Source organism: Perca fluviatilis, chromosome 21, assembly GCF_010015445.1.
Source record: "Perca fluviatilis chromosome 21, GENO_Pfluv_1.0, whole genome shotgun sequence".
Lineage (NCBI taxonomy): Eukaryota > Metazoa > Chordata > Actinopteri > Perciformes > Percidae > Perca > Perca fluviatilis.
The window spans coordinates 21,115,719-21,132,221 of record NC_053132.1 but is presented as its reverse complement, the minus strand read 5'-3'; the positions used below and the strand labels follow the sequence as shown (position 1 = coordinate 21,132,221).

Sequence of the window (16,503 nt, the reverse complement as noted above, 5' to 3'; positions counted from 1 at the left end):
TTCCGCTTTCTTTATGTTGTAATTTTAGACTCTGGTCGATTTGATGAGGACTTAACTGCTCCTCAGATCTCTGCAGGGTAAATCCAGACAGCTAGCTAGACTATCTGTCCAATCTGAGTTTTCTCTTGCACGACTAAGGGCGCTTTCACACCTGCCTCGTTTAGTTTGGTTGAATCGCACTAGAGTTCGACGGACCAAACGAGCGTAACGAGACCTGCTTGATGAGGTGGTCTCGGTACGCTTTCAGTCCAACTTGCAGTGTCTCTCTCACAAAAATAGACAGCAGTCAAGCTCGCCCGTCCGTCACTCACATCTCCGTGGTCAAACCAGCCGCCGCTTAAAGTTGGAGACAGACGGCGGCAAAGCAGAGCGAAGTCTCGGTGACCAGAGCAGTTGAGTAACATCGCTCGCGAAACAATGTCTGATTATTTAAATGAAATGAGCTGGTCTGGCCATGGAGATCCAAGAAATATGCACTAGTTCACACAGGATGTTCTTCCTGTATTTACTTTCTTTCTCCCACCCCAGGCACATCCGACCAATAAGAGGAGTGCATTTTGGTTCCCTTGGATTATTATAGGTGTGAAAACGCACCTAAAACAACTTTTGAACATATACGTGTTCCACCAAAACAAGTTCCGTCCGGCGCTTGGCTTGTGATTGGTTTAAAGAAATGCCATTAAACCAGAGCACGTTTTTCTCCCATCCCGCAATGCTGTGTGGACTAGCCAGACCCTCCTCCGCAGCGTCGTGGAGGAAGGTCTGGCAATGCGAGACTAGATATTGTCAATCTGTGCTGTCCGATATCTTCCTTCAAGTGTTGCAACTTAATTCACTCCTTTTTTTTTTCTTTTGTTTTGGTCTAACAATGTTTTTGTAACCAGCTTCATTTATTTATTCTTCAGTTACTGATGTGTGATGTCCTATATTTCCCAGAATGCAAAGTAATTGCTGGAAAGCAAGTCTTTCTGGTCAAAATAATAGCTAATAATAATGACTGAATCCTGGTGTTTGTGGTGTTTTTAGGATGGATTTTTCCATAAATATACAAAATAATAGTGTTCATGTGAGCCATTTAAGTATGGGGAAAATCATTTTATGAACCTTAAAGTGATGGTTCGGAGTAATTTACCCTAGGGTCCTTTGCACCATGACCTCGAGCCAAACACCCCCCCAGAAGGTTTTTTCACCTGGGTCTAACACTGGGCGAGTTAGCGTAGAGTAGCGTTAGCCGCTGAGTAGCTTAGCGCGGGGCTAATGGACCCACGTTTGTATCTCTTAAATGACCCCACTAATAATGCCCGAAATGATACCAAAGGTCTACACTAGTATATATAGGTTATGCTCTCATAAAACGATGGATTGGAAAGTTTGTAAGTACACCAGAAGTTTATGAACACTTGCCTGCTCTCTTCTGCTCTCTGCTGCTGCTGCTGCTGCTGCTACCTGCAGTTAGACGAGTGCTTAGGGACGTCTATAAATTACTACACCGAAAAGAGATACAACAAAAATATGTATTAATTTAATGATTAAATAAGGTAATGTCTCCAAACTTACCTCAATTATTACTTGTCTCCTGCTAGTTATATTACAGCACTTACTTTAAAAAATAAGTTAAATTAAAAAATATTTTTGTTGCATCCTTTTGTGTACTTTGTAGATTTAATTAAGCATGTCTCACTTGTTTACAGAGCAGCAACAACAGCAGAGAGCAGAAGCCAGCAGGCAAGTGTTAATTACATAAACTTTTGAAAAAATTTAAAATATTCTTTTAAAAAAATTGCTATCATTGCATTATTAATGGGGTTCATTATATAAACCCTACGACCAAGCCATCATTCAGCACTAACGCTCATATACTAACTGAAGTGTTAAGACCAGTATTAATATTCTGAACCATCACTTTAATTATGAACTGAGGTTTAATGTAAAACGTTTTACAACCACTTTTCAGGTCTACATTCAGTTTTTTGTGTGTGGAATATTTGTTTAATCCAACTTTAATCATTAAACTATGTAAATAAATGCATATTCAACCTAATTAGAAACATCTTTATTGTCAATTTATATCATCATAATATATCATTGGTATTGACTGCAGCATATGGAAGTGAATTGCACTATGTACTGCAGGTGCTCATACTGTAAGAACATATTTATAGGAGGTCAGTTAATATTTTCATGTGCAGTTGTATAAAAGAACACATAAATGACAATTGAAAAGCAATACAGGAGTCGGACATAATCACAAAAGGTGCACGGAGTCTCTATATATAAGGTCTGCAGCATACAGTGAGCAATTATATGGTTCAGCTTTAGTTGCAACTAGCAAATACCAGTATGACTTGTCATGTTCCTTCAGTCCATGTAGTTTAATAACTGAGATGTTTGTGTTTCTTTGGTTTATCTAATGAGGCCTGAGATTCTAGATTTCTTATTTCCCTTCCTTTTTGTGTTCTGGTAATGTATTCCTGAGTGAAAGGAGATGACAGGAGATTGTAGTGAGGCCCAATGGTTGTAATCAGATTAAATCCAATTGTTCTAATCCCCACTTCCTCTCTCATTAGTGGCCGACGGGAATAGCACAGAGAATCTTTCCACCCTAGAATGTGAGGAAGTGTGAAAAGTGTAAAGTGAACGACAGGCTTTGTAGCTTCTACATTGTGTCATGTCTGTGTTTCCTTTGAGACGATCTTAACTACATTCTCTGGCACATCCTCTCTTGCCACACCTCCTCTTTGTTTCAGTCCCTTTTAAATCCTGACCTTTTTGAAAAAAAAAAAAAAGACTTCTTCTCTGTGTAGGGCTTGGAAACGTGCAGCATCAAGTCTTTCACTCCCTTTAGATACATTCAGCAAAAAATTTTTGGCATCAAAACTGTACATCCTTGAAGCACGATTGTATACAAGTAAAGAATCAAATACCGAAGATACTGGATTGTAGTTGTCATGGTCATCCTGTCAAAAGAGCCGGCCTCGTTGACCACAACATTTTTTTTCAGATGATTGATTTGATTGGAAATTAGAGCTAAATCATACATGAGAAGACAGTTTTTTTTAGTCAAAACATCTCGGCTCAGACTTTAATTTCATCCTCGTCGTCCATGTAACTGTAGGACATTTTGTTCTTGGGCTGGCTGATGATCATCATCATTGAATCGGCCACCTCCATCCTGCTCTGTCCCTTTAAGTGGCTGACGCCATAGTGGCGCGCGAGCACATCTGTAGCACTCTGGAACCGCTCGCTCTCCATCCCCATCCCAAACCGCGCTCGTTCAGGAGACCCCATCGCCACATCAGCTACTTTAACAGAAAGCCCGACTCCGTTCACCTCCATCCCTTCCTCCTCCTCCCATTCGGCCCCATGCGGGCTTTTCCTGCCCCCGCAGTCCTCCCTCAGCAGGGAATCCACGTATGAGATAGTAGCCGAGTCCATCTCTGATCCCTCATTGGTCAACCCACACGCTGACCCCGCCTCCTCTCCCTCCCAGGCGTTGCCATGCTCCCCCGGGTGGCCGTCGATCAGGCCGAACACCTCGCTCATGAGGGAGGGCCCGAGGTCAAAGGTAAAGGTGTCCAAGGAGGTGAGGGAGGGAAGGGAGTCAGAGAAGGCGGTGTAGGTGGGTTTGGGGTCAGAGGTCACGATGGAGGCGGGGCAGGTGGATAAGATGGCGTCAGTAGGGTCGGTCAGAGAGCCGCGGTGGATGTTCGGGGAGCAGGACGTGGGGAGGGAGATGGAAGGCTGCTGGCGCTCAGAGCGAGAGAGGCGAGGCAGAGTGACGAAACCAGACTCCAGACCTGAGGAGAAGACACAGAAATTCAGCATGAGGTATTTTGTATAATCCAGTCACACTTTTCACATGGTTTATCATCCAACAGGGGGCGATGTATACCCATCGGAGAACATCCTGCCTGACGATGGCAGGCCAGTAAGTGCCGAGTTGTTCTGCTGTGTAAACAGTGAATCATCTGCCCTTCACTGCCAGATCACTTAAGGAGTCACACGCTCGCACCATGACCCAAACGGCTAAAATTACCACCGCACCTCTTGATGCCAGCCGCAAAGGGCCTGAGAGTCTGGAGGTTTATACCAACCAAAGAAAATAGCGTCTGATTTCACAGATTAACACCCTTTAACCAGAGAGCAAGAAAGGAGTAATCGGTGAAACCAGCTCATGGAGGATTTGGTTGGAAGAAAACCTGCAGACTCTCCCATCCATGTGTCATATTGCATAATTCCTGGAGAGTAAAGTAGCTCCAGATATCACTACGAAAGTACGCTTTGAATTGTGAATTTTTTGTTGAAGATTTTAGATAAAAATGTCAGCGCGCACAAACTTGTAAATCCACACAGACACACACACACACGGGAGGTGAGACAGTATGAGCCATAAGCGTGGTGTTAATGTGAGCCTCTCAGACAGCTTGTTGCCAGCTCTGTCTGGATCTCTGTGTGTTATCAGTGCGAGCCGTGCTGATTATGAGCCAAGGTGATTCATGAGGACATCTGGGGCAAATCTGTCTTGATTACTGGGTAGAACTGATGGATGAGTTTCACTGCAGCTCTTCAGAATGTTACCACTTCTCTGCAGTTTTCAGTTCACACCGATGAACTCGTCGGACCTTTGTGTTTCACCTGGTTCAGCAACAGGGCCATATCATTTAAAAGAAACGCCTACGTTTAATCTTAGGGGCCATTTTGGGGGATTTGATGGGGCATTTTTCTTAATCCTCGAAAGACTGGGCAAAAAAAAATGTATGACATGACATCCTGTCAAGAAATTTCCAGTAAAGATATATTGGACTTTTTTCAGCGATCCAAGACACTGACACTGCTGGTGTTAGTCCCTCAGAATTAAAGAGCAACAGCTTTTTTCAACCCAATCAATTTTAACACTAGAAATTCATTGTAAACGACACATTTTCGCATAAACAGAAGCCTCAGTAGACCACTCACAATGCATCTTGTGTAACAACAGTAATGTTATTTTCGTACGTGCAGGAAACTTACAGTGGGTTTATTTGAGCATTTTTGCTTAAAACAGCTGCCCGCTGCATCTAACTTAAAGATGCTAAAAAAAAACTGTCAAGACCTGAGGGGAAGTTTGGGTAATAATTCTCTGTGGGTTCGTCGCTTTAACGACCCCTTTTACTACCCCTGATTGTTCCATTGTTGGTGTAAAAGTATTGATCAAAGCAGCTTTAATAAAAAAGAAAATCCCCATAATCACCATAAGAGCTTTTCTTCTCCTCTGGTGTGCTTTGAGAACTGGGGAAGAGCACTTTAGCAGTGGGACTCCCATTGGGCATATCCACATCCAGCCTGGGGAGGGAGATGGCGTTCTTGATGATGGGTGAAACGACGGGAGGCGGCGGCGACAGATCCTTGGGTCCTCCCGTGGGTCGGTTGTCAGACCCCCTTCGGATTTGACGGATCGTCCTGGAGAAGAACGCTCCGATCTTGTTGTCAGGGGAGGAGATAGAATCCGTTTCCCCATTGTTCCCATTGGCCGTGCCGCCATGGTTGCTCAGGAAGGAGGTGTCCCCGAACACATCGCCGCCACGGCCCACGTGCATGGTGTGGCGAAAGTCACCCAGAGGAGGGCTGATCATGTCCAGCGTGAGGTCGCCTTTAAAGCGGCGCTTGCTGTGGGATTGTGAGACCAGACCTTTGAGGCCTGACAGCTTTTCCTGAAGATTCATGGTCACAAGAGGTAAGTGGCTTAATATTTCTTGAAAATCAACCTTAAACAATGTCTGGAATTGCCTTTAATACCACTGAAAGACAAAACTGAGCAAGCAAAGTTCAATGTTTCTCTTCTTAGATTTATGCCAGAATGAGTTACAGTTGAGCTGTCCAAAGTACGGACCTAAAAAGTCATCTGAAAGGTTATTCCAAGATCTTGAAACCGTGTAATTTCTGAAAAGTTGGACTCCTGGCCTGCAGCGCCAAATAGTTCACTGGAATATTATCTCTGTTTATCATGTGCAGGCCAAACTCTGTCCCACTCTTTGTAGCTCGTTGTTATGCATAGCTGGTTGAATTAAACGGTCGTAAATTGAGGAGAACACTGTGCAGTTGTGTTCCTGGAAGCTGCCGGGCCAGTTGGAGTGTGGTCAGGTCGCCTGGTTTCCCCCGCTTGCCTTGGGCTTTGGCTTTGTCGACATCAGCTCAGAAATAGGTCGGAGTCCAGCTGCAAATGGTTGTGCGGTCGCACCACGGAACCATCTATGGAGAGTAAAAACAGGGGGAAAACATCTATCTTTAAAATGTAGACAGGGATGTATTTGATTTAGAGGGATGTTGAGAGAAACATATGACTTTTGCAGTTTATTCTGTGTTGGATGAGATTCTGAGACCACTGTGCTTTCCTATTCTGAATACTGTATGTAGCTACACTAGATCGGTCTTTCTGCAGGTTTTAAGGATTCCAAAGGTCCGCTGGTCTGGAACCATCTAAATTTAGACCACAGTCACTCCTCTGTGCAACAAACCAAAGTCTGCCTTTTGTCCATAAAATGGGTGGACTTTCAGGGAATTCCTGCTTCCATTTTGTCTGGCATGAAGGTTACACAAAGTTCATTTTACATTTCGCTGAAAAGTCTTATGCTTTTCAAAAGCCGAGCAGCAGCCCTCATTCAACGGGCTTAAATTTGTTTATAAACAGGCAAAGTATGCTTAGCGAGGAAGGAAGAGATAATGAAAATGTCCTGATAAGAACATCCCTGCTGCTACTTGGCTGTACTGCTAGACTGCATGTCTACATGCAAGAGTATTTTACTCTTTCAACTTTTTATTTTTCCTATATTTTGGTCATTTATCTATTCCCTATTTTCCTCATCCAACTGTTTCTATTAATTTTTTTTTTTAATTGTGTGTGTTTAGGATAGATGTGTTTGGCTAGCTAGCTTAACTGAAAGCTATGAGTGAAATACAATGAGCACCAGCCTTTTCTAACTACTTAGCTGAAGCTGACCTTTGTGCGGGTAATGTTAATAAGCCATATATACTTCTGTAGCATTAATGTATAAACTCTCGTAACAGTAGATAAAGCATTTTGGCCAACAAGCTAACGCTAACAATGTAGGCTAGCTAGCGTAAATTAGCATTCTCGGACACCATATTTCTGTCTCCACAACATTATTTTCCATTAGCTGCATCATTGCACCTTCTCTATTTTTTACCAACTGATTAGAGGTTAAAGCTTTATATTTCTTGGTACACTTAATTATTTGACTAATAGTATTATTAATTGATGCATTCAGTTATTTTTGACTTGACTGGCAGGCTTTGACTGTCTTTTGTCAGTTTTTGGAGCTCCTACCTCCGTCAGTCTGTAAGTCTGTAATGAAGGCAGACAAAAATTGGCTTTTTCTCATGTGTTGTTCTTTGCCAGCAGAGTAATGGATATCCAATTCTAAAATATTTTGATAGCATAAGGCAGCCCTGACAAGGACCTCTGGTTCTCTTTAAAAGCTTTCCACTGCAGCAGCTAAATGCCGGCGGGCCTCCCACGCATGCACAGCCCCGTCTGGCTTCATTAATGACCTGCTATGGTTCAATAGATGGGGATTGCGTCAGGTCCAAGGCAGCCCTTCTAATTTGCTGCTGACCGCAGTCCCAGGCCATCCGCTCCACTTCCCCTGGCTGGCGTTTTAAGAGGGGCATCTGGGAGCGGAGAGGGAGGAAACACGGCACATACCAGCACTGAGCGGAGCCATATCAAGGCTCACAAAGGGACGCCAGGGACCACAGTACCGAGGTGTGATGTTCAATCTAAGATGGTGTGAGCCTGCAGGGACCTTGTGCATGTTCCCATGAACAGCGCTAAAGCAACAGGCCACCTCTCTGATTACAACTCCCCAGCGACAGCGGCCACAGACACAATGGCTCTATGCTCTTCCGAGTAAAGGAAATAGTTTGTCTTGCTATAAGGTTAAACCAGAAAAACCTCAGTCTAATTGATAACCTACAGTATTACAGGAATACACACGGGGCCATTAATTACTCTGGCTGTGTGCTTACGGAAAACCATGGTGTTGTGTCTTTGCCTGTAATCCTGTTAAAGACCTTTGACCACAGCTCGAGGATGGGGGGTCGCTCCCTCTAACTCCTGTTTTATGTATCTGGATCTTACGGGCAAAGCTAATTTTATCTGCACATATGCTTCTATCCTGCTGAACTCCCCTTCCCTCCTCTCACTGATCCTTCTTTGCACTTGCTCCTCTGTTTTCTGAGTTATACAAATACAGCAGTCAGCGACCTCAGGCCTCAGATGAAATGGCTTGAAAAGCACCATAAGGACAGAAAAACCCCAATATTTTGATTCTTTAAAAGGTAATAAGTTTAATGCTTTAATCCCAGTAGCAGCCTGCCTGCCTGCCTGCCTGCATTTTAGATATCACCCCTAAGAATAGGGGGCCTCTCGACAGGAGGGACTTGGACGTACCCTGGATTATCCTCTAATCCTTCATCTCCACCGTTACCCCCGACAGGGCGCCTCTTTTGGGCAAGGCCTGGCTGCTACCACCCTGGCCGGCTACTCCGTTGGTTCTGATTCCTGCCAGAGAGGAAATAAAACACAGAATGAGTTTGAGGCAAGGGAGAGAGTCCATTCAAACTGAAGCGAGGCGGGGTGAGAAGTGATGGAAGGAAGCAGGGGATGAAAAAAAGATTTAAAGTTCCATTTTCACAAAAAGGAGTGAAGGGGGAGGATGGCAAAACGGGGCAGAAATAGAGTTGGCCGTAATGGATGCGAGAGAATTGAGAAGAGAAAAGGTCAGATGAGGAGAGGAAACAAGGGGATTGAGATGTTAAGTGGAGGAGGGAAGAACAATAGAGGAACGTGAGAGAAGAGAAAAGAAACAATACATGCTGAGGAAGACAAATAAAAGAGCTAGTAAGATTTCAGTGAATGGATCCGATCAAAATGAATCATAATCAGATTGGTCATCTTTGATATAAGCAGCACTAATAAGCATCACTGATGACCACTGACACCCATCTGATCTCTGTTTCTTTTCCTTATAATTTAAATAATTTATAACTTTTGTTGGTTTTGTAGCATCTTTTGGTGATCCCCTGACTTCTCCTCTAGCGCCACTATGAAAATGTCTCGACAACTATTGGATGGATTGCCATGAAATTGGGTTCACGTACATTTTAACCACAGGATGAATGGTAGTAATTATGCTGATTGTTTTTCTCTAGCACCATCATCAGATCCAACACATTAGCCTAGAAATCTAGACGCACAAATTTAATTTGCAGCCAGGAGGGCCTAGGCACTCTCCGTTGGCTTGCGAGCTGGAAAAACCAAACTCTGGTCAGGCCAATCACATCGTGTATAGAGTCGGTGGGCGGGCTTATGGCTGCTGCTGCTGCTGCTGCTGGGAACAGCGGTCTTCTGGTAGACGTTAAGCTTTTCTTTGAGAAAAGAACAAAGAACGGCACAGAAATCATTCTTAAAAAAGGAAGATGTGTTCGGAGTTCTGCCGACCGGATACGGCAAAAGTTTAATCCATCAACTAGCTTCGCTACCTTCTTCGTTGCTCTGCCTGGCTGTAGTGCTATCCTATTGCGTGCAGAGGGAATTTGAAAGACAACCGTTTATCCCGCCCCTCAGATTGAGCCCCGTCAATAGTGTGTTCCCAGACCCAACATCTTGTGTGTGGGCCTGCCTTGTCAGGCTACCAACACATGGTTTATGACCTGACATTGTGAGCATGTTAGCATGCTTCCATTAGCATCGCACTCACTCAAAGCACCGCATAAAGCTGCTAGGTGGCTTTAGTCTCTAGTTAGTCTCGCAAACGTATCGAGAAACGTGCTCTGGTTCATTGGCATTTCTTTAAACCAATCACAATCGTCTTGGGCGACACTAAGCGCCGAGCGGAGCAACAGTGCCTCTGCAAAATAGCCTCGGGGAAGGAACTTGTTTTGGGAGGAAAGCTCTGGAATTCAAATGGCTGTCCAGTGTGTGATGAGAATATTTCTTAATTTTTTTTAAAGATAAATATAATTTGATTGTCGGTTCTAGCTCTGAGGATGTTTCTCGAATCGACCGAAGTTTAGAATGCCAACACAAAAAAAGTGGAAGGTGAGGGACATCCGGCCGAAAATGAGGCACTGGAACTATACTGTAAATGAAAAGTGTCGATATAGAATCGTCTCTGGTTGTCACGCCTTTGGGCTTGTACTCTTGTGACTTTTCACACTGGTCAAATACAGTAGATCTTGTTTGGGGTCTTAAATGCTCATATCAACCACTGCATGGCTTCACGTTTCACCAAGACATTTAAATGCATTTTAAATGCTTTTAACCAAAAAACAGGAGCCCGAGGCCTTTTCACAGACAAATCTGAAAAGGTATCTTCAAAGGTTGTGAGAGAAAACGGAATTACCCAGAAATCTTGTAACAAGACATCAGTAGACCAGACTTAATCGCTGTTGATGGGAAAACGTTCTGTTACAGCCCCCACTTTGTGATAAAAGGCTCTTTTTTTTTTTAACATGAAACCTTCTTCGTCTTTCTGCTGCAGCTTTGAGTTGCTTTCTTTGGGCAACTCACCATACGGGGGATTTCGGTGCAATCATACATAACAGACGGGCCCATAAAATATTTCCATGTCACTATGTACAGTATTTGCTTGAGGTGGCTTTGCTGGATATAAACCAGAGTAACCACAGTCTAATAGGAGCCGTGTGTGTTGTGTGGTGTGTGCACGTACGAACACGTTCCTGAGCAGAGCATCGGTCGGTTGAGTCTCTCTCTCTCGATTACGACCATCAAACATCCTTCTTCTCAACCTCGCCGCTGATTGAAACCACGTTTCAGTCTGAATCATCAATTTTTTCTCTTTTCGTTCTCTCTTCTCCTCTTTCTTTCTCTTTTTGCTTCTCTCGGATCGTTCCCTCTCATTTCTTTTCCATTCTTGCCTTCTATGTTCCATGTCTCCTCTTTAATTGTCTCTCCTTCTTTTGTCTTCTCTTTCCTTCCTTTTCTTCTCACTTTACACTCCTTCCTCTTATTTATCTCTGGTTCCCGATTCCTCCTCTTTCCTCTGCTCTTTCCTATTTCTTTTTCTTCAATTCCTCTTTTCTTCTGTATTTGCCTCTCTTTGAGGGTCTTGACTGACTTAGGCAGTCTGAAACAGCTGTTGGGCCCACACACACACACACACACCCATTAATCTCTTTTTTTTATGATTTTAACTCAAAAATGTTTACTCTGCTATGGTTTGTCTTAAACTTCAAATCGGCGATGGATTTGTTTGATGTGTTTCCCCTCCCTTCTCTCTGCCTGTCTTCTCATGACCTTCACTCACTAACCCCGCTAACCAGGTGAACAAACATACAAGATAAGGCCACATTTCTAAGGCTCACTCTTTGACTTTCAATTATGTTCCTATTTTCGCCGTCCATGCTCAGTCTGAATCCAAGCAAAACACGGCTACACTTCCTCCTCAGCCAAGAAAACTTTTTCATGCTTCAACAAATATCCATACTCTCCGAGGCTCTCTGCTTCCTGCATCTGCTGGAACTGGCAGTCCCAATTTTCCCTCTTTGTTGCCTCTCTCTTTCACTTTATATCTCTTCCGTGCTCGTACTGAAACTTTTTTCATTTCCTCTCTCTTCTTTGGATTTTACAGGTCTTTAAAGGAAGTTTTAAAAGGGTCAGGTTACCTGTTAAGTGATGAGCGCACGTAGACACTGCAGACAGACTGAAACAGGTACGCCGATTCTATCAGCCGATTTTATCTTATCACATACAATACAGTACGGCATATTTATATCACTTTACAGAATGTCAACGATATGTTTAAGAGCATTTAGAAACAGTGTCACCATTACATAGTTTGTCCACCAGAGAGCACTGGCAAGTTTATTTTTTTCCAGCTCTGTATCATGGTCACAAGTCTTTAAAGGATTATTTTTTACATTTTATAAAATACACTCAGTTGCTTTTGATTGCTAAGAGTTATTGAGAAAATAGATGCTACTCTCATGCCTCTACAATAAATATGAAGAGAGCCAGCAGCTGGTTAGCTTAGCACAAAGGCTGGAAACAAGATATAATGGGTTAACTAGTGAGCTTAAGATGTGCCTGCAGGGAAATATGTGCTTTTTTTGTTGTCTTCAGGCAGATTTTATTACTTTTGGACAGAGTCAGGCTAACTTTTTCCCCCTGTTTCTATTCTTTGGGCTAAGCTAACCAGCTCTGGCGTGTAGCTTCATATTTACCAAACCGACATGAGATGATATTTATCTTCTCATCATCTAGAAAGCACATTACCATATTTCCTAACATGTCAAACTCTTGCTTTAACTAAATTTACTGGAAGAGATACTATTCAAACATTGGGATACGTGTTTCTGTTTATAAAAAAAAAAAAGGGATATCAGCTTATATTTCTTTAATATTGATATCAGTATCGATATTTGGCCTCTAAAATGTTGCAAGAGCAACATAATTCTAGTATTTCTCAACATGAAGCCTCGAACCCACTGATTTTGTTGTCTGTTCTTTACTGACAGCACAAAATATTGTAATATTGTGTGGTAAGTTTCATATGTTTCAGGGAGAACAGATAGCCAGAGCTGGGGAAACATTACAACCATCCACATCGATCATCATCTGAAAAGTTCACATGCAGTTCCATTGTGGACTGCAGCCAATCAACAAACAGACCTGTACCTATCCCTGTTTTTCAAACTAAATCATCATGGTGGCTCGGTCAAAAAAAATCCTCTTTTTTTTCACCCACGCAGTCCACTAAAATCTGTTCCTCCATCCTAAAATATCTAAAGCGAGTTGCTAAATAGTATTTTTTAACTATGATAACTAAGAGTTTGCCCACATTTCCCTCCATGCAGCTGACAGCAGTGACCAGTTGGCTGTTGATGTATCAGTTTATAAAAAAAAAACAAAAAACGTGGTGTATTCTTTTACTCGGGGGTTTGGATCACGTGGTTAGATGTTGTAACCATTTGGTGACAGCAGACCATGATGGAGCCGTTTTCCCAACATTATCATGTGTGGCAAAAGAAAAAAAAGCAAGGGAAGCCTGCGGTGTGAAAACAAACACAGCAGCCAGATTCAGAGTTCGCACCTCTGCAACTAACCCCTTCCTGGTAGGTTGCGTCAATGACACCCAAAGTTCACAAAGGGTCCCCCCCTCAGAGGAATGTTGAACTCAGGTAAAAAAAAAAAATAAGAGAAAAAAGGAAAACCACAGGGAATGTCTGCACTCACTTACTTCGTCAAGTAGCGTATCATTAGTGTAAATCATATGAGGGGGATGTACAGGAAACATACTACATACATGTGTTAATCATCTGCTGCTGGCTGAGCTGAGTGCATACAGAAGGCCGACATGGAAATATCAAAGCATGTACTTAAGGAGGATATACTGTGTATGCCTACTCTGGAGCCTGGGGGATTTACAGAGCCATGAAAAAGTTCCACTGTGTACAAGTGGATGGAGTTCATCAGTGCTTATTGTTTATTGGATTCTGTGTTGTTATCTCTGAAGCAGGCTGGCTTTTGATTGATCACCACTGTGTATGTTTATTATCGGCAGGCTTTAGCGGGCCAACAATCAATGGCGGTGTGTGTGTGTGTGTGTGTGTGTGTGTGTGTGTGTGTGTGTGTGTGTGTGTGTGTGTGTGTGTGTGTGTGTGTGTGTGTGTGTGTGTGTGTGGTATTTCACATGGTGGCCTCCGTCATGGCTTGCTGGCAGGTTGTAGGGGTCAGAAGGCCACTGCCCCCAACTTGTAATAATCCAACACTGCGCTGCCTGTTTGTCTCCATAACTAAAACACCTCGAGGCCACCAACTTCACCCCGTCATGTTCCGCTAAATCAGAGTAGTAGTATATCTCTGTCATTTCACTGACATGTATGAAAATTGATGGGTTATGTCGTGTAACTGCTGTGATTACAAGGCATAGTGATTAAAAACACATTTAAGCACTGGCAGGCAGAGTTGATTCTGACCAAGAATATACTGCTGCTGACTAGCTATGAACAAGTTATAGAGCGGATTGAGTTTCAAGTCAGACATCTGGGACACTTGCAACACTGAAACAACTTACACACAGTACAGTGTGACCATTGACATGGTCTGATAAGAGCTTGGTTTCAGTCAACATTTTTACAAGTCCTAATGTTACCTTATCTGCAACTAAACCTAATATGTTTGCCTTCTTTCTCTGCTCAGCAGGAGGCTTTTTTTCTCCCCCAGGGGACCTATTAGTTCATCTATTCAGTAATAGAAAAAAAAACAACATGGCTAATAATTAATCCCAAAATATGCAGCAAACAATTAGGCTAGATCTACAGACAATTGATAAGTTATTTCCTCTCCAAACAATGACAAGTAGCTGAGGATATAATACAAACATCACAGGTGAAAAAAAACAACTGGTAGGAATGTTATACAAATGTTACAGGAATATTATATGATATGTACCCACATTGATAAAATTACTTTGTAGAGATAAACTGCTCAGTAGGCCATGCACCGAAAAGTCACTACAGATTCAGTGTACTTGCTGCAAGCTCACTCAAAGTCTCTAAATGAACATGATATAAAATAGAAGTTAAAATAGCGCCTATAAAAGTCACCACTGACTTGTTACTGAGTAGCCTATTACAGACTCATAGAGTGTCTCTCTGAGAACTCTATGGAGTGATTTTACGTCAAAATTGAATATAAACTCACCCAAGGAAAATGCGACACGAGGAACAGGAGACTGCTTGACTCCGGTTTAATTATCTTTCCATTACAAATGTATTTTCGGTTGGCGTGGTCCGAGAGAGCCGGTGGTGCAGCCGGACTGTCCCGCTGGTGCGCCGGGTGTGCTGAGCGGCGCAGCGCGGAGGAAAGGGGCGGGCTGTGTGGATCAAATAGCCTGCCAATGAAACCATCAGAGACGGAGAGAGAGCCGCACCGGGAAGCTCCCACACTGCCTCATCATGGTTAACACTTCAATTTGATGTCTCTGTAAAACATGCCAATTGGCTTGTCAACACGATTTGAAGCACATAAGTAAACAAATGAAGCAGTGTTTTTTTACAGCCAAACTAGGCGGCGCTGTAACATGGCCTCTAAATCAAATGGGCACTTTTTTGAGGCTCCTTTAAAAAGCGACATTTTGAGTCAAGAATACACTTTTAACAAGAGAGTGAGCCAACCAACTCTTATCATCAGACTGAATCAGCTGAGTATCCGCTGACTTCTAGCTAGAGGGGAACATAATTATGAAATTGTTTCATAATGACTCAGCTTGCCTTAATATCCAATAACCACATGTCAGTGTGACATTATTTAAATCTAACAATGACTGTCTTTATAGAGATTACGTGCATCGAGCTAACACCAATAAAACAGTAGCTTTTAAGATAAACAACGGTAATATGAGCAGTTGTAGCCTACCTAGGCTATTTTTAGAGGAATAGTGTGATGGATTGGGAAATACGCTTTTTTTTCTTCTTTCTTGCCAAGTGTTACACAAAAAGATTGGTATCACTCTCATGTTTGTACAGTTATGAAGCTACAGCCAGGAGACAGCTTAGCTTAGCTGGAAACAAGGAAACGGTTAGCCTGGCTCTGCCTAAGCACCTCGAAAACTAACTAATGAACATGTTAATGTCGTCTGTTTAATCTGTACAAAAACTGAAGGGGAATAGCCTCTGCTGTAATATTTCTTAAGAGGTGATGGTCAGTTGATTTGTTTGCCTTCAAACAGAGCCAAGTTAGCTGTTTCCCCCATTTCTTTATGCCATGCTAAAGCTACGCTTATCGTCGCCTGGTTTCAGCTTCATTTGTAATGGACAGATACGAAAGTAGTACCGTTCTTCTCCATCGCCTCTCTGCAAGAAAAACAAATAATTAATTCCCAAAATGTATAAATATTATTTTAATCTTACGTATAAAATTATAGCTACCAATATGGTAGTGGTTATGTAGCCTAGCTTTTGTGATTGAAAACTTCACAGTGGAAGCTAAAACTGCACTATGGGCAGATTTATATGATGTCAATGTTTCATGTAGCCTAGTCTATATCTTTAACATTCCACTTCCGTGATTGCTCCGGTGCCGAAGGAAATTCCACCGGATGCATGTACTGTATTTTCCGTTTCCTTCCGCTTTCTTTGTGTTGGAATTTTAAATTCGGTGGATTTATGAGGACTATTGTTAACTGCTCTTCAGGTCTCTGCAGGGTAAATTGAGACAGCTAGCTAGACTATCTGTCCAATCTGAATTTTCTCTCGCACGACTATTTAGCAGCGGCTCTTTGCAGAGTTTAGTGCCGCCCATGAGGATTCTGATTGGTTTAAAGAAATGCCATTAAACCAGAGCACATTTTCCTCCCATCCCAGAATGCTATGTGTAGTAGCCAGACCCTCCTTCAGCGCGCTTTGGTGGAGGGTCTGGCAAAAGAGGGACTACATGTAGCCTAACTGTTTGAAAACTGAAATCCTGTAAAAACAAAAAAA

The 16,503-nt window shown here is 42.7% G+C and overlaps 1 protein-coding gene across 1 annotated transcript; it reads right to left on the bottom strand.

Annotated features, from left to right (window-relative positions):
• Positions 1 to 2,034: 2,034 nt before the first annotated feature.
• cdc42ep1a (CDC42 effector protein (Rho GTPase binding) 1a) lies at positions 2,035 to 14,910 on the bottom strand. The gene is made up of 4 exons (XM_039788949.1): positions 14,726 to 14,910; positions 8,450 to 8,560; positions 5,231 to 6,228; positions 2,035 to 3,797 (listed from the first exon to the last, which is right to left on the bottom strand). Exons 3-4 carry the CDS (start codon positions 5,700 to 5,702, stop codon positions 3,076 to 3,078), a joined length of 1,194 nt encoding a protein of 397 aa, XP_039644883.1. The 5' UTR covers positions 5,703 to 6,228; positions 8,450 to 8,560; positions 14,726 to 14,910; the 3' UTR covers positions 2,035 to 3,075.
• Positions 14,911 to 16,503: the final 1,593 nt, after the last annotated feature.